Raw genomic sequence first — 24,914 nt, forward strand, 5'->3', positions numbered from 1 at the left:
GTTGTCCAGAACCGAGGGATCTACATGTTCCGTATCAACAATGAGCACGTCATTGATGCCACACTGACAGGTGGCCCTGCCAGGTGAGTTCTGTTCATTGCCAAAGCTCTTGTTAGCCCATCACAGACTTTGATGTTCAGGGTGGGTTGATTTTTAATCGGCAAAAGGAAAGCTTTGTTTTGTTGTTGCTTTTTTTTAAACGGCAGGTGTGGTTCAGCAACATTGAGAGGGGCCAAATAGTTACAGACATCAATTGGATTTTGTGTACAACAAGATCATTTCAAAGGGGGTGGGGATGGGCAGTGCAGTCCAATACTCTACTGGCTGGGGGAAAGGCGGGAGGGCAGCTCAGCCGTAGCCTTTCTTTTTCCCCTTCCCACCCTTTCCCATAGACCAGTGGCACAAGATTTACTACACTAGTTCCACTAAAATAGCTCCAGGCACTCTTGGCTGGGATAGCTCAGTTGATAGGAGCATGAGACTCTTAACCTCAGGGTTGTGGGTTTGAGCCCCACGTTGGGCAGAAGGATTCCTGCATTACGGGGGGTTGGAGTGGATGACCCTTTTGGTCCCTTCTACAATTCTATGAATCTGTGGGATAGCTCCAGGCACAATTTGAGGGGCATTTCAGGAAAACGGAAGGGGTTTATGATCCTGGAGATCTGCAGCCTCCGAAACGCCCTCTTTCCCAACTCCGCTGCTGGTGCGACAGTTCTCTGCCGTCCTGGGGAGGCCTCTGGGGCCAGCTTCCTTCTCTATAGCATCCATTAGCCCCTCAAGGCCGAGCAGAGCATTATTCCCTCAGCAGAACTTAAGGAAACAGCACACCACCAACTTGTTATCACCGAGTTCTCAATCCGTCAGGACCCGATGATGGATAAGGTAGTTTGGAAGAAAGAAAGGTGTATTGCCCAAAGCTGGAAAATTGTGGAACTTGGCTAGGGAACATGGGAGACAGCAGGCAGGCTAAGGGGATGCAAACCGCCACAGTATAGGAGAGGAGCCTTGAATGATGGTCAGGGGTTCCGCGGGCAACACTGGCCTCTGTCCCTCTTTCCTCTCCTCCCTCCTCTGATGTCCTCTCGTATCTCTGCCTCCCAAAGTCTTGCACGGCTGTTTGTTGCAGCAGCCTTGGCTGCAAGCTGCACAGGCAAATGGTGCCTCTGGGGTTGGCCAGGGGGTGCTGGTTGCCAGGAACTGCGGCTGCCTCAGAGAGAAAGCAAGCAAGCAGGCAGGCATGGGAGCCCAGCCAGCCAGTCCACCAGCCCTTGCTGTTGGGAATGGACAGACAGGTCACTGGCCGTTGTGGGACAGTGTAAGGAGGCACCTCTCTTTGGGACGGTGGGCGGGGAAGCGGCTCAGAGACCAGGGGCGGCGGCGGCAGCTGCTGACCGGAGGAATCCCTAGGAGAGGAGGCTCCCATGCCTGCCTGCCTGCTTGCTTTCTCTCTGAGGCTGCCAGTTCTGCAAGCAGGGATTAACACAACTGGGCTTCTGAGCCCCGCAGGGGTGCTGCAGAAAGAATGTAGTTGATCAAGGGAGCCGTGGACTCAAAAAGGTTGAGAACCTCTGCTGTAGGTTATTTTTCAGCCAGGGCTACAGCTTTCCAGCCCTCCTTTCACCTAATGAATACTTAGTCCTCTCGACGATTAAGAATAGAATTGTGCTGTCGTCGTCCTGGCTCCCCCCCAATTCCAGATGAAAAGTTGGGTTCCTAAAGGGCCTAAGCCTGTCTGTGGTGATGGCACAGGGTGCTGTGGGGGAAGGGTCCAGGTGCAGCATGATCCCTATCTCTCCCTCTTCTGCTGCCCCCACTCAGGTACATCAATCACTCCTGCGCACCCAACTGTGTGGCTGAGGTTGTGACTTTTGACAAGGAGGACAAGATAATAATCATCTCGAGTCGCCGGATACCGAAGGGAGAGGAGGTGAGAGTTGAATTGTGGTGGGTTGGGGAAGGGGTGGTGGTGGAGCAAGGCCCAGCGTAGGCGAAGAAAATACCTGTGGGGAGACCCGATGCTGCGCCCGTGCTTTTGTCCTTGGAGCGTTCTTCGAGTCCATTTGCTATTAGATGCTTCCATCGTGGGACCCAAAACTGCTTAATGTCACCATGCAACCCTCAGACCAAGCCTTGGAGACCTGGGAAACGTGCCTAAACTCCTTCTGGGTTAATGCATAGAAAGCATTGCCCTTGCACACTACCACACCTTAAGCTTGAAAAGAAGGGGCAAGAGCTGGCAAGCAGTTTGGATGGCATGTGTGTTCTGCATGGCCTTCCTTTTACACGCCTCCTTGTTTTGTCCTGGGTTATGTAGCTGTTACATCCCCCTGCCGTGGTGGTCGTGGGACGCTGTGTGACAGCAGCAGCAACTAGGCAAGAGCACGCCTGCTTTTTCCTCTCACAGGCTAAAAGAGTAGTCCGTAGGTCTCGCCATAGAAACATACTGTGTAGGCACATCCTTACGTTTTATAATCTGTGCCAGCATCGGACTGACTCTGGTTCACTGTCTTCGTCAAGTGTGTGCATCGTGAGCTACAAAAGGCCAAACCCTGCTGCTGTAGGCTAGCGCAGTGTTTTTCAACCTTTTTTGGGCAAAGGCACACTTGTTTCATGAAAAAAATCACGAGGCACACCACCATTAGAAAATGTTAAAAAAATTAACTCTGTGCCTATATTGACTATATATAAAGTAATTTTCCCACGGCACACCAGGCAACATCTCACGGCACACTAGTGTGCCGCGGAACAGTGGTTGAAAAACATTGGGCTAGCGAGCATGCACAAGCCTGAGAAATTAGTGTAGTCCGGTGAATAGTGTGTTAGACTGTAAATTCAAGCCTCTATTCAACTTTGGATAGCGGCAGATCCTTGCATTAGTGCCGTATCTGTAACATGAGAATTGTATACCTCGTTCACACGGTGCATTTGTGTGGAAGAGTACATCTCCCCAAATGTTCTGGTTGGGTGAAGGGATGCGGAGATATCCTAAAGTGCTCATGGCTGGAAATGTTCCTGTTTGGTTGACAGAAGCAGCCTGAGCAGTTGGGTAGGGCAGACCCACCCCTCGTTCTTTAATGTTCAGCGAGGGGTTACATCTCAGTGATAGGCCCCATGCTTTGCATAGAGAAGATTCAATCCCTGGCATCTCCAGTTACGAAAGCATCACCAGGTGATGGAAAGACAATTTGCTGGAGAGCCACGGCCTGTCTTAATAAGTACCATACTGGACAGATATGCCAGCCCAGCTTCCTAAGTTATACGCAGGGCTGCCTCTGAAGACCGTTTAGAAGCTTCAGCTGGTGCAGAATTCAGCACCCAAGTTGCTCACTGGGACAAGACGGCTTGAGCATATCGCACTGATCCTGGCCCGATAACACTGGCTGCCAGCTTCAGGACCCAATTCAAAGTGCTGATTTTGACCTATAAAGGACCGCAATACCTCAAGGACCGCCTCTTTCCATATAAACCATCCCAGACTCTCTGTTCATCATCTGAGGCCCTTCTTCATGTGCCGCCACCACGAGGTCCGGAGGGTGGCAACACGAGAAAGGGCCTTTTCTGTAGTGGCTCCCCGTTTGTGGAATGCTCTCCCCAAGGAGGTTTGCCTGGCACTTTCATTATATATTTTTAAGCGCCAGGCAAAAACATTCCTCTTCAACCAGACCTTGGGCTGATCAATATCCTACAGCCGTTTAAATGTATCGGGGGGGGGGGATATTGTTTTGTTGCTTTGGTTTAATTATTCACTTCTTGTTTGGGTTTATTTATTTATTTTATCTTTTATTTTATTCCGTGAACCGCCCTGGGATGAAGGGCGGAAAATAAATTGAAAAAATAATAGTAAGGAGTTCTACGTTAATTAAGGCATAGAAGTCGTATGAAAAGGAAGGAGAGTCCAAACTCCACTTCCTCCCTTTATCGCTGCCATCTTGATGAGGAGATAGAGATTTTGTTCAACTCTGGTCACTCGTTGCAACCAACGTGGCCATCGCAGGAACGAGCCCAAATGGATGGCGGTGGCGTATTTTACGTTAAAACTGCCTCCTCAAGTATTAATCCTCGCTTCTCTTCCGATGTCCTCCTCCCTCAGCTGACCTACGACTACCAGTTTGATTTTGAAGACGATCAGCACAAAATCCCGTGCCATTGCGGAGCCTGGAACTGCAGGAAATGGATGAACTAAACCCCAAGGAGGCTCTTCGGACAAGGCAAAGGGGGGACACCCCGAATGCTCGGCACAAGAGGCTCTGCACAGAGGGGGTGCTGCTGCTGCTGTACCAGCTCTCCCAACCCTCCTGCGGCGCAGGGAAATCACCCGGGGGGGGGCAGCGGCAAAAAGAGGCATGTTTGGAAGCCACCGCCCCAACATGCTGGTGGGGCAGCTGGGGCCCCAAGGCAAGAGAGGGGTGATGTCAGCATATCTGCCACTGCTTGCCAGTCTTGGCTATGGTATTATCGTCAAGCTGGATGGGTTTCGGCTTTCAGACTCAGCAGCCTCCTCTTCCAGACAAGGCGACCTGCTTCTCCCCAGCAGAAAGGAACAGCCACTAAGCAGCCCCATCTGGGGCGGGGAACTGACAAACTGGCAACTCAGGGTTTTCTTTTAGTTTTTTTCTTTTTCTTTTTAAAAAAATTCTTTCGAGGCCGAAATGGGGAGCCCTTCCGCCCCCGTGCACCTGTAAATAACGGGCTTCAGAAATACTATACTGGGAGGAGAACGGGGCATTCTTTCTAGCAGAGCTGGGGGAAGCAGGGCTGCGGCATGGCAATTGGGTCCCTGGGGAAGAATTTGTAATTCCCTCCCCCCCCCACCCCCTCGTGTGTGTGTGTGTGTGTTTCTTTAAGGAATTTTTGTGTGCGAGAGAGGTTTCTTCTTCTTTTTTTAAGTCTACTATCTATTGCTTGCTAATCTACCAAGGTAAACAAGAGGCTTCAAAGAGACTCATTAGCTTGACAATCCACCTTCCAGAGCCCACTGCCCCCCCTCCCAGCTCTGGATTTTGTATACATTTAGATGTTGGATTTGAAAAGGGCGGGGGGGGGGGAGAGAAAGTGTGTGTGTGTGCGTGTAAATAACGTGCTTTTTTTGGAGAGAAAAAAGTACTTTTTTCCAGCGGAAAGGAGGTATTGGCTTGCAGGAGCTGGAAACAGGCCCTTCCTCTGCCCCACCCTGCCCATCCTCCATGCGCGAGGAGCATTCGCACTTGAACCTACCTCATTTGAAGTGTTAGACTTTGCTATTTTTTTTTTTTTTTCTAATGTGAGCCCCTCGCTGTGCCACCCTTCTGCTTTTTGAGCCCTCTTCCCTAAGTACTGAGAGCCACAGCTCCCCTGGCAGACATGGGAATACGTTTCCAGGAGGAGGAGGTGGGAAGCATTTTTTTAAATCTAGGGTCTTTCCTCTTCTTCCCCCCCACCAAAACAAACAAACAAACAAAAAAAGAACCCTCAAACCAAAAACAGTACCCAGTCGCCTAACAACCTTCCGGACTGAATTGCAAAAACCGAGCGCTGTCAGCTTTCCCGCCCCAACAACCAAGAAGGGCGCAGGTGACAAACACCACAAGGCTTTGAATGTGCCAACGTGATGGAGAACACAAGGTCTCCTGGTCCGGCAGGTGCCAATCTCACAGCACATCTCTCCTGTAGAGCCCAACCCATTTTGCCGATGAGCGCGGCGGGGGGGGGGGAGTGCTTGACAAGAGAGCCGGTGGCTGAGGGGCCCCAATTCTGATATTTGGGGTTGGGGGAAGAGTTGGCTCCTGGCCAAACCTATTGCCCTAGAGAACCCCAGTTCCCACTTGTTTCCCATGATCAACTTGCTGCTCTGAAGACTCTCTTGTGTGTGTGTGCTTGTGTGCGTGAGAGAGAGAGAGATGTTGGCACATTGCAGAGTTTGGGATTATTTATCTATTTATATATATTGTGTATATATTTGAACTAGCATGGGGAAGAATGCTCTGGCTGCAGGGTTTTCCTCGACTGCCGGGTGGGTTTCCACAGGGCCCCCCCCCCCGCCCCGCCTTTCCCCTCCACTGGGCAGGAAGGAACTAGAGGGGAGAACGTGTTTATGGACAAAACTTAGGGTGGGAAGGGGAACATGTAAAGAGCCCGTTTTTTATGCTTTCTCTGTGTGTATATAAATGACTATTTTTCCTTTTCCTTTTTTTTTTAAAGAAGAAAAAAAAAATCAATTTATAACCAGTATCTTGAGAGCCATCTGCCTAGCGCCATCCCCCCCCCCCCCCAAAAAAAGTAGAGAGATTCTGTATTAACAGAAGAGAAGGCAAAATGTGGGCATTATACAGGGGAGACACACACACACATACACACACAGCCCAGAAAAGAGAGAGAAACCCCCACACAGGGTCTCCCTGCTGTTGAAATGACTTTGCAAGACAGCTGTACCCTTGAACCTAAGTTGGTATTGTGGGGAAGGGGTGAGAGTTGCAGGGTCTTTACCAATAAGGCTCTCTCGACTTAACTTTGTACAGTTGAGGCCTTTTAACGCACAATTGCACCATTTCCCCTCCCCCCCCAAAAAACACTATTAACACACCCCTCTCTCTCTCTCTCTCTCCAAATGCCTGCAAGAGTGGCATTGCGTGATTAACCAAGGCCACATCTCATATTCTCTCGCCTGATGCAACAGACAAGGCAGAGAGAGGACGTGGCAATAAGAATTAACTTTCATAGCGGGGGCAAGGTGGGGCACGTAAAATCAGGGTTTGCGTGTAAGAATTATCTTTTTTTGAACTTGTTGGCAAGGTGAGAACCATGTTCTTGAGTGAAAAAGCTGCTTCTGCTAACCGTTCAAAGCTATGACGGTTAAAAACGGGGGTGGGGTAGGGAAATTTCAAATATTAAAAGTAGTAATTAAAATTGTATATAAGATGGCATTTGTGTAGAGAAGGGGGGGGGGCTTATCAGTAACAAAACCACTGGACATTGTTTGAAAATAAAGGTTTGAGTTAAAGCCAGTAGACATTTTTTTTGTCTCTTCGGATTTGTTTTGTGTGTCATTTCCATTAATTTGGAAGGCTGTAAAGATGTAAAAAAAATAAATTTTAAAAATTGCTACAAAGGTTTAAAAGCTTGAGAGAGATTTTAAAAAAATGATAAAGTGACTGAATATAATAGATTGTCAAGATTTTTTTGGATGACGGTTAAGAGTTTAAGATAATCCTGTAGATTTTAGCTGATGAAGAAAGACTATACAGTTTTTAATTTTTATATAAACTATAACCCGGTCTTGAAGCTAAAACTTTTTTAAAGTTCTCTGCCTGTATAATCGCATTTGACGCCTTGTCCCATACTTCTGTTTACAGTTGCACATATTATATATATTAAGTTTTAACCCTTTTATGAATCCAAAATAATCACTTTTTTAAAAAATAAAGTGTGGACTTTGTGAGGAATTATATTTTGTGTTTTGGGGTTTCATTACTTTGTGTGCGTGATTTCTGTGTAGCAAAGTTGTCCGTGATGAGAACAAAGGGTTGAAAACAAAACATAAATACTCCTTTTAAAAAATAAATAAAAGCAAACACGAAAGCACCCTTGTACGTGGCATGTTTTCTACCGGGTGGTAGCTTTGAAATGTTTCTAATTTACACTCAAAGTTGCGAAAGAATTGGTTCCCAGTTTTGCTTCTATGGGTTTTTTTAAAGGAAGAAATAAAACACTAAAATGCATTTAAAGTAATAGGGTCTTGGTTTAAATTTGACTGCTTGTATGTGATGGAGTGACATCCTCATGTCAGTCAGTTGCCAGGATGTACCAAGTCCACATTCTCAGTGGATGGGTAAGAGATCTCATCTCGGTGAATCCAACCATAACAGTCCTTCTACACATGTGATATCTAACATTTGCAGCTTCTGTGTGTGCCTGTATCCCCTCTCCCCATGCTTTTTTGTTCTGCCGTTAATCTTGTGGTCACAGGCATGGCTAAAAGTATTTTGGGGAATGGAAACCATATTAAAAGCAAGTTTTGTTAATGTACAGTATTATTGATATTGCCTATGTTGGCCTCCTGGAACTAAAACCAATATTTGGACCGCTGTACGACCACAGCATTGTTTGAATCTTGGCTGAAGGATATATGAAAACATGTAGTTACTCATTAACTAGGGCTGATTTGACTATGAGGAAGGGTGCGTGTGGAAAGAATTAGCATTGCTGCAGCTATATGGTGTGCATGCTCCAGCTGCATCCTTCTGGGTAGCAGAAAATAGGGAGCTTGGTGCAGTTTCACCAGTCACACAATACTCCCCATTCTTCACAAGAGAAAATCTAGAGCCATTAATGCAAGGATTTTGTCGTCATTTGGAAGGAGATGGGATCTATAGTCCATCCCAACGCTAACACCTGTCTACCACTGGGGGAAGAATGTTTTTAGAAATTAAATGCAAGTTGTTAACAGGCCCCCTTGTCAGATGTCAAAATTCACTACCATGTACAGTGGTGCCCTGCTAGACGAATGCCTCGCTAGACGAAAAACTCGCTAGGGAAGGCAGCCCCGCAAGACGAAAAAGTCTATGGGGCTGCCTCGCATTGCCGCTTCGCTAGACGAAAAACCCGCTAGATGAAAGTTTTCGCAGGACGAATTATTTTCGTCTAGCGGGGCACCACTGTACTGTGCGTTTACACCAAGTTGTGCCATCAATACAGTGGTACCTCGGGTTAAGAACTTTGCTTCAGGATGAGAACAGAAATCGCACGGCAGCAGCGGGAGGCCCCATTAGCTAAAGTGGTACCTCAGGTTAAGAACAGTTTCAGGTTAAGAACGGACCTCCAGAACGAATTAAGTTCTTAACCCGAGGTACCACTGTACAGTGGAACCCCGGGTTATGCACGCAATCCGTTCCGGGTCACTGCGTAACACGGGTGTGTGTATCCTGAACGCACGAAAAAAAAACCAGAAAAACCGGAAGTAGTGCGATTTGAGCGCTTATGCGCAAAGTGCGCAGAGGCATTCTGCGCATCCGGGGGTTGTGCGTGCTCCGGAAACACTTCCGGGTTGCGGGCGTTCTTAACTCGAACGTCTGCAACCCGGGGTGTGCGTAACCCGGGGTTCCACTGTACTGTGCCAGCGACTCGACAGCTCCCTGAGCAGGTGGGGGGACACTCACAAAAGGCAAATTTGGCAAGGCTAAAAGACAGGCTTCCTGTACTGTATTTGAAATCCACATTGCCTGGTTTGTTGCCTATCTGGACCATCCTCATTTGAGAACAGGGAGCTTTTAACTTGGTGGTTCCGATCACCCACAATATTTTTGCGTTGAAACAGAAAGGTCGGTCTCTCCCAGCCCTGGAGGCACTCTGGGAAAATAAAGATGTCCCTGGAGGCCGGCACCGTGCTATACAGGCATCCAGCCTCTCCGATAAGAGATTAGGTGGACAGAAGCAGCGTGGAACATTGACAAAAGCTGTATTTTTAATTGACTGCTGCACTAATAGCACGGTAGCATTTCTCCTTTATAACCAGGATTAGAAACCTCTTTTAAAAACAGAATTCAGGTTACGTGGTGGACTCTAGGATTTGCACCTGAGTGGTAATGAACCAAAAAAAAAAAAAAAGGGAACCATGGAGCAGAATCATGAACTACAGTCATCACAGCATGACAGTTCACTTTTTTTCATGAGAGTTCCCAGGCCCTCCCACCCTAAAAAACAACAACCCCATAAACACTTGTGTGTGACAGAATTCTATAAAAACAAAAAGTTTTACACAGAACGGCTGTATCTCCCCAGAAGCTCATCTCAGGCACCCATTACAAACAGCTCAAGTAGAAGTCTTGCAGGGGACGTCCTGGAGATTTCATGCCCTCTTGAGGATTCAGTCTTTTCCACCAGAAGAGGTGCCGGTCTAATTGTAGACAAGCCGCATGGAGAATGGGTTCAATCCCTTGGCAAGAAACAAAACTCAATACTGCTTAGCTCTGTGGGCGGCCGACGCTCTCCCTGCTAGCCCACCCCACAAGTTAATGCGTGGTTCTCTAGAGCTTCAGATGATGCAATCGCAGCATTTTCATCAGGATTTTGCAGTTAAGATTTTGTTTCTTTCGGGAAGAGTCAATATTCTGACTGCTTTCAGTACTTGTTGATACCAAAGATGCGCACGCCATGGAACTGGGGTAGTTTGGGCAAGAGGACGCTCAGCAAGGAGGTAGTGTTGATTATGAAGTGCACAGGGTCATATTTGGTATAAAAGCTGGTCAAGATATAGCTAATGGGAAATAAACATGATGTTTTTAGCTGCATGAAGAGAGTTAAAGCTTTGCTGCTTAAGTAAAAGACAAAGCAGTGCAAATGAAGCCATTCCTGGTACTTACAGGACAATTGGTGAGATGCTTAGGAATTTGCGAGAGGAGGTCCACTGTGTGCCATAGTCGATCTGCTCCCAGTGCGTGAGGAGGCGATCCTTGCCCTGGTCTGGTGTTTCAAAGGGGGTCCCTTTCACTGTGTGTAGAAGCCAATACATTGCCTGGGGGGGGGTGGAAAAGAAGAAGTGAATTAAGATTGTGGCCTTTCTTCTCTCCTTAAGACAGCAGGAAAGAGGACATCAGCTCAGATTCTTGTACAGCTCAGATTAAAAGGAATAGTTCAGGAATTTCAATACAGTGGTACCTTGGTTTAAGAACAGTTTAGTTTATGAACAACTTGGATTAAGAACGCTGCAAACCCGGAAGTAGGTGTTTTGGTTTGTGAACTTTGCCTTGGAATAAGAACATGTCTCGCTTCCTGTTGAGTGTGTTCCATTTGTAAATTGAGTCCCCTGCTGCTATGAGAAAGCACGCCTTGGTTTAAGAATGCTTTGGTTTAAGAACAGACTTCTGGAATGGATTAAGTTCGTAAACCAAGGTACCACTGTATTGGTATTGCTCCAAACATAAGCTGCATCCTTAAAATGAGATCACTTCAATGATGCAAGAGCACAATAACAGGTCACACTCCCGAGTTTTATACAGGCCAGCTTTGGAGGGGGAAAGTGAGGCCTATATTCAGGAAGGTTTGACATACAATGACGACAAGTTTTACTGCGTAGAAATCCCATGATCTGTGATAACAAGACTTCTCTGCTTGTGGAAAAGAGAAAAGGCACATACAATCCTTAGGATCTGCAGCAGAGATAGGGAATGTTTTTTCAGCTGAAGACTGTGAGGGACTGCATTGCAGGGTGTGGAGACGACAACACACAAAGCTGGTGAGGAAGCCATGGTTGTAATTTTTACCTTTGTACAACAGGCTAGTTTCTACACACGCATTCATTTCTCGCTCCCATCCAAGCAAGCAAGGGTCCCTATCAGAATACAAAGACACATTCCACCCAGGCAATAACAGTCAAGGAGGGTGTGAAGCAGAGTCACTGAAGGATGTGTCTGGGAAGGGGGTATAACCCAGAGTCCCCAGAGCAAGCCTATGAGAGTTTGAGGTCCACCACCACCAACCCAGAGAATGCATTAAAGGCTCAGGTGCAAAAAAAAATTGCCTTAAGGAACTTAAGATCACGAGCTGATAAAAAGTTAGAACCTACCAAGTTATGGATGACATTGGTCAGGGTCCAAACCACAGGGACGCTAAAGAAGGGGATGCTGAGAAGAATGATGTGGAGGAGAACCACTGAGATGCTATAAGCCAGCCAAATGCCTTTGCTGTTCATCACTCGGGTGTTGGGATTCACCTCACTGTGGGCCACGCCAACATTCATGCTGAAGAGGAAAAACAATATGCTGGATGCAGAGATACTTTATATATTATTTCATTTGTATATGTAAAATAGAAAATGCAGAAATACACACACATAAACACACACAGAGAGAGTTGTTTCACGTACCACATTGCCATCAGCTACAAAAAAGTGCTTCTTTCAAGCCTAATTTTGGGAAGCCAGGGGAGAGAAAAGAAGCTGAGGAAAGCCTCTGCGGGTGCATGCGAGCCCACAGGTGCCACACGGGCAGCCACGTTGTAAAACAGTAGGGCATTTTATGCTTATTGCTATTTCCTGCTTCTTCCATTTTTTAGCAGCTGAGGAAACTGCCAGAAGGTCCCTGGTCCTGCCCCAGTCACCTCCAAGAAGAGCCCCACCCCCGTCTGGATCCTTGAATACCATGGCCTTAGCCCTGTATACCTGAAGGAGCATCTTCACACACACACACACACACATCATTCAGCCCAGACAGGGAAGTCCACCTCCGAGGAGCTCTTGGCAGTTCCCTCACTGCGAAAAGCGAGGTTACAGGGAACCAGCAAGAGGCCTTCTAGGGAGTGGCGCCCCAGCTCCTGCCAACCTAGCAGTTCAAAAGCACACCAGTGCAAGTAGATAAATAGGTTCCACTGCAGTGGGAAGGTGAACGGCGTTTCCGTGCAATCTGGGTTTTGTCACGGTGTCCCGTTGCGCCAGAAGCAGTTTAACTCATGCTGGCCACGTGACCTGGAAAGCTGTGTGTGGACAAACACCGGCTCCCTGGGCCTGAAAAGCGAGATGAGCTCCGCAACCCCAGTCGCCTTTGACTGGATTTAACCGTCCAGGGGTCCTTTACTTTTTTACCTTCCTACGGAAGGCCCTATAAATAACTATACAACCTTTAGAAGACATCTGTATGGGGAAGTTCTTAATGTTTGATGTTTTATTATGTTTCTGTATATGCTGGAGGCCGCCCAGAGTGCCTGGGGCGACTCAGTCAGATGGGCTGGGTACAAATAAATTATTATTATTATTATTATTAATAATAATAATTCAGAGCCGACACTAAGCTCACGTGGGCCGGTGCTCCGACTCAGGACAAGGCGGTTCCCTGCGAAGCCCTCGTTTATCACCAGGAACAACACCCAGGAACTCGAGACACTGCCTGCCCGAGGGAAGTGGGCGGGTTGGCGGGCTCCTCTCCACGGCGACCCGCTCTCATCCTCCCCAAGACCCACAACGGAGACCTAGGAGACCTACGCGGCTGGTTCCGCGACGGCGGCGTCTCTTCTTAGCAAGGGAGGGATAAGGCGAGGCACCCGAAAGCGGCGCTTCTTGCTGCTTCTGCTTCCGCAGGCAGGCGGTCTCCAGGAAACGATTCCTAGTCTCCGCCCCCCCCCCACCGCCAATCAGCCAATAGGGCAGGCGCTCCGTCCCCTCCTGCCCGCCTCCCCATTGGCTATTCTCTGCCTCCGCTCTTCGCCTCTCTCCCAGTTTCCCGGTTAAAAAAAACAAAACACCAGCCAATGACCGAGGCGGATGTTAAGTTAGCGTCAAAGTTCAAGGGAAAGCGAGGCCCAGATTGGGCGGCAGGGCCTGAGCGGGCACGCACGGTTTGCCGCCGGGGCGCGCGGGGGAGGAGGCCGCGGAGGGAGGGCAAAAGCGAAGGGAAGATGGCGGCGGAAACAGTGGAGCTGCACAAGTTGAAGGTACTGAGGCCGGGTCTGAGCGGGTGGGGCGGACTCCTCATACTCTGAGGGAACAGCGCTTGGCCGCCTCCTCCTCCTCCGCCTCACTCCAGGCTGGCGGCGGCAACAACACGTCGTCTCTTCAACCTTCCTGAGAGGGAGCTTCCTCCCCCCCTAAAGGGTCCATGTGGGGTTTTGCGCCGTCAGACCAACCGGGCCTCCGAGTTCTCTCGAGGGCGCTCCCCTCTGAGGCCGGCTGGACCTGCGGGCATTGCCACTACCTGCAGGAAGGGGCAGCGCTCTCCTTGCCCACGTTGGTTGGCGGTAGCTGCGTAGCACGAGCTGCTGAACGCCCTGGTGGATCGCGCGAGGGGATCCGTCTAGCTCAGCATCCTGTTCTCACCCAACTACCAGCCAAGATGCCTGTGGGATATATGAGCGCAAGAGAAAACTCCCCTCCCGTGGTTTCCAGCAATGGTAGTCGGAAGCATTGGTGCCTCAAACACTGGAGCAAAGGAGCAAATTCGGCGGGGGCCCCCCAATTTTTTTTTGAGAGGGCCTGGAGGGATAGCTAGATAGATCGATTCACACACAGAGAGAGAGAGGCATGTAGATACACACACACACACACATACATGTAGATACACACACACACAAATAAATAAATAAACATTTATATTTACACAAACATGTATATAGATAAATATATCTATATATATACACACACAAATATATATACAGTGGTACCTCGGTTTTCGAAGGCCTCTGTTGACGAACATTCGGTTTTCGAATGCCATAAACCCAGAAGTAAATGCTTCAGTTTTTGAACACGCCTCGGAAGTCAAACATGCCATGCGGCTTCTGCTGAGTGCAAGGTCCTGAGGCCTAGCTTTCAGCTATTGAGTTTTCGGTTTTCGAACGTTTCAGAACTCAAACAGCTGGGGACCTGGGTGCCTGAGCACCCACAAAATTCCCCATGAAGGGGACAGGCACCCTCAAATTTTGGTGCTAGGGCCATGCACGCTGCATGGCACCCACAGTCACAGATCCAAACTTGCACTCCTGATGGGCATTGCCATTCACATTTCACAGGAACACACATTTTTATACAAATACCTGCTTGTGGCTGACTTCCTCCTGTTTCTTATTTTGAGTGCTATTGGGGCAGGGCCATTTCCTGCTAAACTCTCCACCAGAGAGCCCCATTATGATTGATTATGTGGGACTTACTTGCCTCACCCCCAAATATTTTATTCAAGTAGGCACCTCTGCTGTGGAGGTAGAGCTATTATGGCTAGTAGCCATTGATAGCTGTCCCCTCCTGGGATTTGTGTAATCTTTCAATAAAGTTGGAAGCATATCATTGTTAATTTACTTCAGTTAGTAAGTCATTTGGAATGAATAGTTCTCAAAGTGGCTGATAGCTAATTCTTAACAATTCAGTACAAAGCAGTGCCCTCTCCTTTTAGTGATGGAGGATGTTATGTTAACCTAGTAATCCATTGAGCCTGTTGGGCTTGCCAATTGGAAGGTTGGCAGTTCAAATCTCTGCGATGGAGTGAGCTCCCGTTGCTCTGTCCCAGCTCCTGCCAGCCTAGCAGTTTGAAAGTACACAACTGCAAGTAGATAAATAGATACCACTGCTGTGGGAAGGTAAACTGCATTTCCGTGTACTCTGGCTTCTGTCACGGTGTTCCGTTGCACCAGAATTGGTTTAGGCATGCTGGCCACATGACCCGGAAAGCTGTCTGTGGACAAATGCCGGTTCCCTCAGCCTGAAAGCGAGATGAGCGCCGCAACCCCATAGTCACCATTGACTAGACTTAACCACCCAGGGGTCCTTTACCTTACCTGCCTTCCATAGATTATTGGACGACAGCTCATCTGTCATCCCTGACCATTAGCCATGCTTGCTGGGGCTGATGGAAGTTGTAACCCAGCAACATTTGAAGGGGTACCAGGCGAGGGACTATGTTAGCTCCTCTTCCCCAGCTCTCTGATGGCGAGTCTAGCAGGAAATGGCCCTGCCCCAATAGCACTCAAAATAAGAAGCAGGAGGGAGGAAGTCAGCCACAAGCAGTTATTTGTATAAAAATGTGTGTTCCTGTGAAATTAGGTAATGAAAGTTGAATGTGTTTGAATGGAAGTCTCAACCTGGACCAGTAGAACACTTCATTTTGCAAATGATCTTTTAAAAGCCTATTTCTTCTCTTGTTATTTGGTTACTTAATGAAGCATGAGCCTCTCTAGGATTAAGGCTGCAAACCTTTGCCCACTTATATAGGAATAAGTACATGAATATAGTGGAACTTGCTTTGATAAATCCACTTTATACAATTCAGTCCTATTTCCCTTTCAGTTTGCATGCTGAACTTTCTGTCATCGCTGCCCCTGGTTCTGGCCAACCAGTATCACCCTCCCATTTTCCAGGTTCATGCTTCCTGCCACAAAATGCTTGTGTAAAGTTGCAGAGATAAATATGGGGAACTAGGAACTTCACAGTATGAAATAAATGTTTCCCCTTGTATGCTTGTTATTATTCATTCAAAGCATCCCCACCTCAGCCAGAAAAGTTCCCAGGGCAGCTTATATAAGATCATGCTTATATACTTCCCATGTTTATATACTTAATAAATTATTGAAGCAATCTGAAAACCTTGTGGGCCCCGGCCCCTTGGTAAGCCTTTATGAGCACCATGACTCCTGGTGATGGCAGCTGTAGTGTGGAAGGTGGAAGGAAGGCAGCCCAAGAGGATGAAAAACTACAGAGTAAAACTACAAATTTATAGAGGATGTGGTGGAACAGCATAGAATTGTGATGGTTGCCACCAATAATGTTACCCTTGCACAAAGTTGGAGCAGTCAGAGGTGCAGTGGGTAACTTAGTGAGATCTCATTTTCCCAGGAACAAAATATTACTATGTGCATTTAGAGAAAAATTTTCCTTGAGGAAAACTAGTCTCATGAATAAAGTTCTAAGGTGTCTAGGCCAGTGAAAGGTTCACTTCATAAGTCAACTTCGTTAACTATTGTGTGACTGAGAATCTTCTATTTTTGGTCTTGTTTTTACTGCAGATTCCTACAGACTTTCTTTACAAATGTTATAAAATGTGTGTTGAAAAAAATCTAAATAAGCCCCATATCCTCAGCCTTAGCTTGTTCAAAACCTTTCACCACTTAATATCTATCCATTATGTTTATTGCATTTTTGTACATGTTCCCTTCCTAATCTGTAGGAAGCCACTTTCTTTATTAAGGCAAAATCTCTTCTACTTTACAGCTAGCTGAGCTGAAGCAGGAATGTTTAGCCCGAGGCCTGGAGGCAAAAGGAAACAAACAGGATCTCATCAATAGACTCCAGACCTACCTTGAGCAGCATGGTAGGTTCCTACACTGCATTCTTTCTACACTCTACCAAGATCCTTCTAACAAGATACAGCAGAGTCCAGCAGAGGTTACCTTAAATATTTAAACAAATGTGTTGCTTTCCGATGTTCATTGTGAAACTGTTTATAGTCTTTCTGTACAAGGGTCAAAGGTTCCCTGTTTGACTTCAGTTTATTAATTGCTCTTCATATAAAGTTCTGAAATTATTAAGCAAGACATAGGCCACTTTCTAATGTCATGCTAAACCATGGTTTAATGTTATGTGAACAAGCCTCTCGTTCAAGTGCTCTCCTCTCTGTTTCTGGCATGGCCAAGAGGAGGAGTTGGAAGCTTTTGCTTACATTTTTCATTGATTGTGTTTTTGCATTTTGTTCAGTCTCATGGATGCGTTTTTGGCAGGACCCTCACCATTCCCTTCAGAATCTTTGTCAGTGACAGATACAAGGAAAAGAAACATGAGCTGGCCCTTTCCAGACTCTCTAGTACCAGCAGTGGTCAGGAGAAATGTTTCTAGAACTAAGAGAGACAGGTTCAAACCCCCCACCCCAACTACATGTTCACAGGTTCTATTTTCAGTACAAGGCACAACTGACATGGATAAATACTCACACTGTTGAAGACACTGTTTTAGAACAGAAACCTTTTGGAATGTAAGGATGAAGTGCATGTCTGCAAAAGAAGCAACTGCTGATAGAAGACGCTTTATCATGGTGGTCAATAACATTGCATTGAAAGCAGAAAAAGGGGATTTGAATTCTGCTCCAGGCAGATACTGGAATCCACTCTAGCCCAAAGTACACTAGAGCTGTTGCATGCCACACAGGTCTACCCACTAATTTCCTGGTGGCCTGGGCAGCACGGCTACAATGCTGGGCTTGTGACCGTCTACTAGTCCAGGTAGGAAACTTCTATGATTCATTTCAGTGCTCACCCTCTTGGCTCCTCAGTCTTTTGTTTCCTGCCAAGCTCAGCAGATGTCCTCTGTCCTCCGCCTTCTCTGTCCTCTTAGACCTTAACATTTTTCTTGGCTCTTTTTTGCAGCATTCAGACAGACTAATTACCCTATCGGTGTCTTTTCATCCAACATCAATGAGTGATGAGGCCCAATTATACACCATATCTAAATAGCTTAAGGCCTTCTTAGAGTCAGCATCTTCCTGCTCCTAGGCAAGTGATGGCCCGCTCAACTAGAGCTACAGCCACCCAGTGGTCTGGCAACTAATGTCAACATTTCTGACATTTATAGGGCCACAATGTGGGCAGTTCCTTCTGCTGTTACCAGACATTATAAAGGGGATGCATGCACTTCTGCAGAAGCAGTTCTTTGGAAGGTGTGTCCTTCAGATAATAGCAGCACCATAGGGAGTGGATTCACTATCTGTTCAAAGGAACATAGGCTCTGGTAGGTCCCAGCATAGTAGCATTGTAGTCCAGGCTGCCAGGAAAATGTAACTTTGGTCACTTACTGTGATATGGGCCTTTTCGGGCAACAGGGTTCACCCTATATGCAGCTGCTCTTTCAAGAGGTGGTCATATATATTGTTATCAGAGCAGTTTAGTTCAGTGTATGCTTGTTACAGTGTATTATTATTATTATACATAATGCCAACTATGTTCAATACACTGTACACAATTAAATTAGGAAATTCTACCCTGATGTTGTACAGTCTAGAACAACAATTATAAACAATACAACAAGAATCAGTAGTTTAGAACACACAGTTCACAAGCCATTAAAACTAAGGTTCTTTCCTGTGACATTGTTAGATTTCTCAGTTGTGTTGCAGATCCTACAGTTTTTAGAGCTTGACCAGAAGGGAAAACTGAGGAGCTAGGAGGAGCACTGAAACAAACCATACATTTCCTGCCTGGGCTGGCAGAGGAACACAAACCTAGAATAGTGACTATGCAACCCTGCTGCTAGAAAAGACCTGTATCATAGTAAGTCACTAACATTACATTTGATACCCAAAAATCATTTCAAAAAGTAGAAAGGCAATGGGAAAAGCTAGCCTGGCAACACAAAATTAGAACTCTGGTGTCACTTTTTCTTACCAACCAGAGACATGGAAGTTTTCAGAGGCAACAAGTTGTTTCTAGAAAACGGAAGTCAGCAAAATTAAAACAAAAAGGAATTTAAATTTGTGCCTATTACAAGCACAAAAATGCAAATATATTATAACAGATCCAAGAAAATAATTTGAGGAACATATTACTGAAAATATTAAGGTCAGCAATTAAAAACAGGAGACTAGGAAGTTAGTTGGATCACTGGAGGACCAAGGAATTAAAGTTTTACTAAGGATAAGGTGGCTGCTGAAAAACTGACATATTATGTAGCTGATGAAGATGTAGAACAGGCCCAAGCCTAACATGACCCATTGAATTTGTATTCCATAGGTAAAACCATGCTCAAGACAGCTTACAGCGTGAAAACTTACATAATTACAAACATAACAAAAGTAGTCAAATAAAACACATCAAAAAGTTCACAACCATATTTGCACAATTTCCACATAAATCAATATAAGATCTAAAAATTAAAATACAAAAAATATTAACAACAGCAACAACAAAAACCCAGCAACTCACCCCACCCCACCAAACAATACCCCCCAGAAATCCATTCAGAAGCCTCAGCTTTTGTAGTTGTAGTTGGTCAGGACCCTGCCCTCCCAAGCCAGGTGGAAAAGACTAACAAGGCAGGGAGCAGGTCTTCCAGGACTCACAGCCAAGATGTTTGAAGTCTTTTAAAATCACCCTCTATATCAGAGAACTGAAAAACATTGAAAGTAACCACCATATTTCTTTTAAGCCATTTCAGAGTGGTTAACTTAAATGTTTGTTCTGATAATTGGTGGGAAGTGTTTGAAGACAGAGGTCCCCTGGCTGGGTCGGGACGATATGGGGTTGGGGGGGCCAACTCCCATCTTTTGCGGGGGCGCAATTAGTGCCAGCACCTTCTGTCAAGAGTTTGGGTGTAATCCTCGACGGCTCCCTTTCTATGGAGGTGCAGGTTGCAGCTACAACAAAGGCGGCATTTTTCCATCTCCGCTGTGCTAAGCAGTTGGTCCCTTACCTCTCTCGCCCTGATCTCGCCACTGTGATCCCTGCGATGGTCACCTCCAGGCTTGATTATTGTAACTCACTCTACATGGGGCTTCCCTTGAAACTGACCCAGAAACTCCAGCGGGTGCGGAATGCCACGGCGAGACTCCTTACGGGGTCTTTGCCATGGGATCACATTCATCCAGTGCTATACCAGCTGCACTGGCTCCCGGTGGAGTACAGGATCAGGTTTAAGATGCTAGTTTTAACAGTTAAAGCCCTATACGGCCTAGGACCCTCGTACCTATGGGACCGCCTCTCCTGGTACGCCCCACAGAGGACCTTACGGTCTTCAAATAATAACACCTTGGAGATCCCAGGCCTCAGAGAGATTAGGCTGGCCTCGACCAGGGCCAGGGTCTTTTTGGCCTTGGCCTCAGCCTGGTGGAACGCTCTGCCACAAGAGATCAGGGCCCTGTGGGATTTGACATCTTTTCACAGGGCCTGCAAGACGGAGTTGTTCTGCCAGGCCTTTTGGGCAGGGCTCAGCCTGACTCCTTTTTTTTTGTTAAGAACTAATATGAAAAGGCCTCCCAGCATTCTCACGGGCCCATCCATATAAGATTAGTGTAAACAGTTGAGCCGATGAGCACTTACTGTTCCCAACCCTAACCCTGCGGAAAGCCATCTAATTATACTTTAATTTGATTTGACCTGTTTGTAGGATGTAATTTAATTATTGTTTGATTTTATACTAATGTTACATATCTGGTGTTAGCCACCCTGAGCCTGACTTTGGCTGGGGAGGGCGGGATATAAATAAAAGTTGTTTACTATTATTATTATTATTATTATTATTATTATTATTATTATTATTTGGTCACTTCACTGCTCACCCCTAATTCCAGGTCATTTATGAACAAATTAAAAAGCACCAATCCCAACACAGATCCTTGGGGGAATTCCACTTCTTATATTCCTCCATTATGAGAACTAGCTTTTCCATTCCAGGAAAATACCCTTCTGAGTAATACCCCTCCCCACTCTCTCACTATATATAAGGGTCTGGTGACTTCTGTTTCAGTGTATCTGAAGAAGTGTGCATGCACACGAAAGCTCATACCAAGAACAAACTTTGTTGGTCTCTAAGATGCTACTGGAAGGAATTTTTTATTTTGTATTTTGTTCATTCTAGGAATAGTTATCAAAGGGCTAAAAAAAACATGTATTCATGCAGATCTGTGGTGGAGCCACACAGGTATGGTCTCCACTTCTCAAAAAAGATATTGTAGAACTAGAAGAGTAGTAGAAAAGGACAATGAAAATTATCAGGGAGCTGGTGTAACTCTCCTATGTGGAAAGGCTATAATGTTCGGGGCTGTTTCATTTAGAATGCTGTAATGAGTAAGGGGAGACAAGACAGAGGGATATAAAATTATTTATGGTATAAAGAAATTGGATGGATAAAAACTTTTCTCCCTCATTACATTACAATCTGAATCATAGAATTGTAGAGTTGGGACCTTAAATGTCATCTAGTCCAACCCCCACAATGCAGGAATTTTTGCTAGATCATACATGACATATCCTTTTCACATGTACTAGAATCATAAAATCATAGACTTGTAGAGTTGGAATGCACCATGAGGGTCATATAGTTGCAATTCAGGAGTCTTTTGCCCAACGTGGGGCTCAAACCCACAACCGACTGAGCTATCCCAGCAAAACTACTGGCAATCCAGGTATCCCCCCATCTTATATTTATGCAGCTGGATATTGCTGCCTAGGTGTAGAAATTTACATTTGCCCCTATTGAAATTACTTTGGTTAGTTTTGGCCCAGTTCTCCAATCTGTTAAGGTCATCTTAAATCTTGATTCTGTCTTCAGTGGCATTGGCTACCCCTCCCAGTTTGGTGTATTCTGCAAATTTGATGAGCATCCCCTCAAAACCTTCATCCAGGTCGTTTAGAAATATGTTGAACAACAACATCCAATGAGGGTGAATCGTGGGAAATTCAAGACAAAAGGAAATACACCTCTGCACATGCCAGCTCATTTTCAGTTCATGACATGCCTGGTGTCCTGCCTCCGTTCCTTTCCTCCACACTCTCAGCTCCATAATACCTCTAGTCAGTGCTTCTTTTCTGGGTGGACGCAGGAGGACACATACCCCTAAACATTTTGTGAATCTAAGTTTGGCCTTATTGAGGGGCAGTATTTCAATATGAGTAGGAAAATGAGAGTACCCCTAAACATTTTTTTAAAGAAAAAAGCACTTGATCATCACTGTGACTAGGCTAAAGTTGCCCATGAACGGTTGCAGCGGGCAAACCAGCCAAAGCTGCCAAAAGACCCTGTGAGCCACTGAGACCACCGGGGCCACAAGTGACAATGCTAGATCAAGGAATACCCCCAAGCTGCATTACTGCTTTTTCAAGGAGTGTGCAGCCTCATCCAGAGCAGGAGTAATAGTTGCTTGTGTTTGCCATTCATTTTCTGATGCCTTTCCTCAGCGGCATGAGTGGTTTCCATAGAGTGTCACTTCGTCTCTCCTTGTGGAGGTGGTGAGACACTACTAGTCTTGGAGAGAAAATTGAGTACAGATGAGTACAGCTTCACACCCTTCTTCTCCAGTATGGTGTAGTGGTTAAGAGCGGTAGTCTCGTTATCTGGGGAACCGGGTTCGCGTCTCCACTCCTCCACATGCAGCTGCTGGGTGACCTTGGGCCAGTCACACTTCTCTGAAGTCTCTCAGCCTCACTCACCTCACAGAGTGTTTGTTGTGGGGGAGGAAGGGAAAGGAGAATGTTAGCCGCTTTGAGACTCCTTCGGGTAGTGAAAAGCGGGATATCAAATCCAAACTCTTCTTCTTCTACCTTGCAGCCTAAATTAAAGATTGGTTTACAGCGTGTTCCTTAAGTGAGAATCACTTCTAAATTTACTTTTTTAGGATTGCAATGGAGTGGAGAACCTCCAACGTATGCCCTGCCAGGGGGTGAAGTTTGGCCCATAAGGCCATTTCCCCAAACTCTGCCCACTGATGATGTCAGGTAGGGCAGGGCTTCTTGCGTGTTCAGTGAAAGCAAGCAGACCTGAGTTTATTCTTCATCGCTGTGCAATACAGGCATCAGCTGTAATAGGGACTTCTCTGTCACACGGCGATAAAGAAACAGACACCATTTTAAAGGCCGGTGCCACAATCTTTAGAGGTAGGGAGGAGAGACTGCTATAAAGACTGCCCAATCCCTGCTCGCCTGTGCTCAGATAAGATCAAAGGGTCTTCCTTAAAGCAGGTGCTATTTAAAGTAGCCACCCCTCGCTTAAAGACCAATGGAGTGATTTTTAAGGGCAGGGGTGAAGATGTGTGCAAAACTACTCAATCCCTACTCCCCTATGATCCAATGGGATTATGAAGCCTGTCTTAAAGCAAGCACAAGAGATTTTGGCAGGTGAGCAGGACAACCCACCTGTCATCCTTGTGAAATAGGGAAGTTTGCTTGACAGGTGGATCACCCCACCTATGTGCCAAAGTTGGCTTGCGGCTCTCCAGAGCCAAAAAGGATCCAAATTCTTGGATTGCAGCATAAAGTGTGATTGATAGCTGCAGAAGTTGGTAATGTGTAAGAGGTGTGCTGTTATCTTAGTGCCCAGTTTGGCTGCTTTGACTTCACTTTACAAGTGACTGCAGAAAGATTTAGCTCTTGCAAACATGACAGATGACACTTACTTGACATATACTCCCTGTCCTCATTAATTGGAGGCAAAGTTACCTCACTGTCTGGTAGGGGCAAGAGCTCCAGATATGTCCAATGCCTAACTCTGCACCTGATTAGTATACCAAATTCCAGCATTACATACCGAGGTTTGATCACCAGACGGTGAAAGCAGTGCGGCACCAGCCCTGGGGCAGGGCTGACCCTCTGATGTGCTCAGCATTGGGGGTGTAACGAGAAACTATGATTTGAGCTAAGCAGTGTCATATACTGTACATTGAGTTGTGGGTTTGACATTCATGAGATGTATTTGGTACATTGCACTTTTAATTGTGTTAGTAATGTGTGTATGGGGTATTAGAAGAGGGGTAGTACCTCTGGTGGGGGACACATTGTACTCCTTCTGGGGTAGTTTGTTTGCCTTTGGTTCCCACACTGCACTCAGCTCTCACCTGTGGCTCCTAGAAGCTGTCAGCATGCAACAGCAGCCACATCTCAGGAACACCTTCAACTGACCAGCTAAACTAGGTGAGGGTAGCCAATGGATCTCAAACCCTTGATGAGTTAGGGACTTCCCCTGCATGTGAAGACAGGCTCTTGTGGATTGAGCAGACAAGACCAGTAGTGGGTCCAACAATCAAGAAGGCTGTATCTACATGTGCTGTTGAGAGAAGTGAGGGACAGATGGGGTTCATTAACCTGAGGGGAAGATGTGGCTCATCAGCATCTAGGAGAAGGAAAACTTTGGTCCCAAACCTTCACTGCCTTGCCGGAGATCTTTGGGAGAAGAAAGGGCTAAGGAGTAAATCTTACAGAAATCCAGAGTGGAGTCCCTAAGACGGTTGGATGGCATCTTGTATGCCTCCTTTTGGCAGCCAAGCTGGTGCCAAACATACTGCTCTGCTTTCTTTTGGACCACATCAGCGAGGCTGAGAGGGGGTTCTTTTCATCTGGGCAGCCTAGGACCTCCATACACACTGTACAGGCCTGGGCCCCAGAGAGGTAACTTTAGCGCTGATAACGCAGCGGTTTGGCTTCACCCGCAGAGGCACACTCCATTGGCTCTGGAGACAGCCAGATGCTACAGTTTGCCATATTATCCTAACTTTGAGGTTGTTTTGGTTATTTTAATTTAATAATATGAAACTAAAATAGAAGCTTTTGTCTTGATGGAGACTACTAAGATCTTTGAACACACAACCTGTAAAATATACTTTAGTAATTTTTCATTTCCCCTTGATTTCTTGTAGCTGAGGAGGAGGCAAATGAAGAGGATGTCTTAGGAGAAGAAACAGAGGTAAATTATAGTTCAGTGTAAGACAGTTATTTAATTATGTAGTTCTTGTATTATGTTCTATCCTGATTTTGGCTGCTCTTTATCTTTTTGTTTT

The 24,914-nt window shown here is 46.2% G+C and overlaps 3 protein-coding genes across 4 annotated transcripts in view; 2 read left to right on the top strand and 1 right to left on the bottom strand.

Annotated features, from left to right (window-relative positions):
- Positions 1-4,634, top strand: part of KMT2D (lysine methyltransferase 2D) — a 90,231-nt gene extending 85,597 nt beyond the window's left edge. The window contains exons 54-56 of the mRNA XM_033138808.1: positions 10-83; positions 1,819-1,927; positions 4,091-4,634. Coding sequence (XP_032994699.1) covers positions 10-83; positions 1,819-1,927; positions 4,091-4,183 — 276 coding nt within the window. The 3' untranslated portion in view covers positions 4,184-4,634. The remainder of the gene's footprint in view (positions 1-9; positions 84-1,818; positions 1,928-4,090) is intronic.
- A 4,777-nt stretch (positions 4,635-9,411) lies between these two features.
- Positions 9,412-13,048, bottom strand: ORMDL2 (ORMDL sphingolipid biosynthesis regulator 2). Its single transcript, XM_033138809.1, has 4 exons — positions 12,947-13,048; positions 11,537-11,711; positions 10,335-10,486; positions 9,412-10,228 (listed from the first exon to the last, which is right to left on the bottom strand). Exons 2-4 carry the CDS (start codon positions 11,708-11,710, stop codon positions 10,093-10,095), a joined length of 462 nt encoding a protein of 153 aa, XP_032994700.1. The 5' UTR covers position 11,711; positions 12,947-13,048; the 3' UTR covers positions 9,412-10,092.
- A 251-nt stretch (positions 13,049-13,299) lies between these two features.
- The window catches only part of SARNP (SAP domain containing ribonucleoprotein), a 54,746-nt gene continuing 43,131 nt past the window's right edge, over positions 13,300-24,914 (top strand). For both annotated transcript variants that reach the window (XM_033138810.1, XM_033138811.1), the window contains exons 1-3: positions 13,300-13,395; positions 16,655-16,754; positions 24,774-24,820. In XM_033138810.1, coding sequence (XP_032994701.1) covers positions 13,360-13,395; positions 16,655-16,754; positions 24,774-24,820 — 183 coding nt within the window. In that variant the 5' untranslated portion in view covers positions 13,300-13,359. The remainder of the gene's footprint in view (positions 13,396-16,654; positions 16,755-24,773; positions 24,821-24,914) is intronic.

Source organism: Lacerta agilis, chromosome 2 (genome assembly GCF_009819535.1).
Source record: "Lacerta agilis isolate rLacAgi1 chromosome 2, rLacAgi1.pri, whole genome shotgun sequence".
Lineage (NCBI taxonomy): Eukaryota > Metazoa > Chordata > Lepidosauria > Squamata > Lacertidae > Lacerta > Lacerta agilis.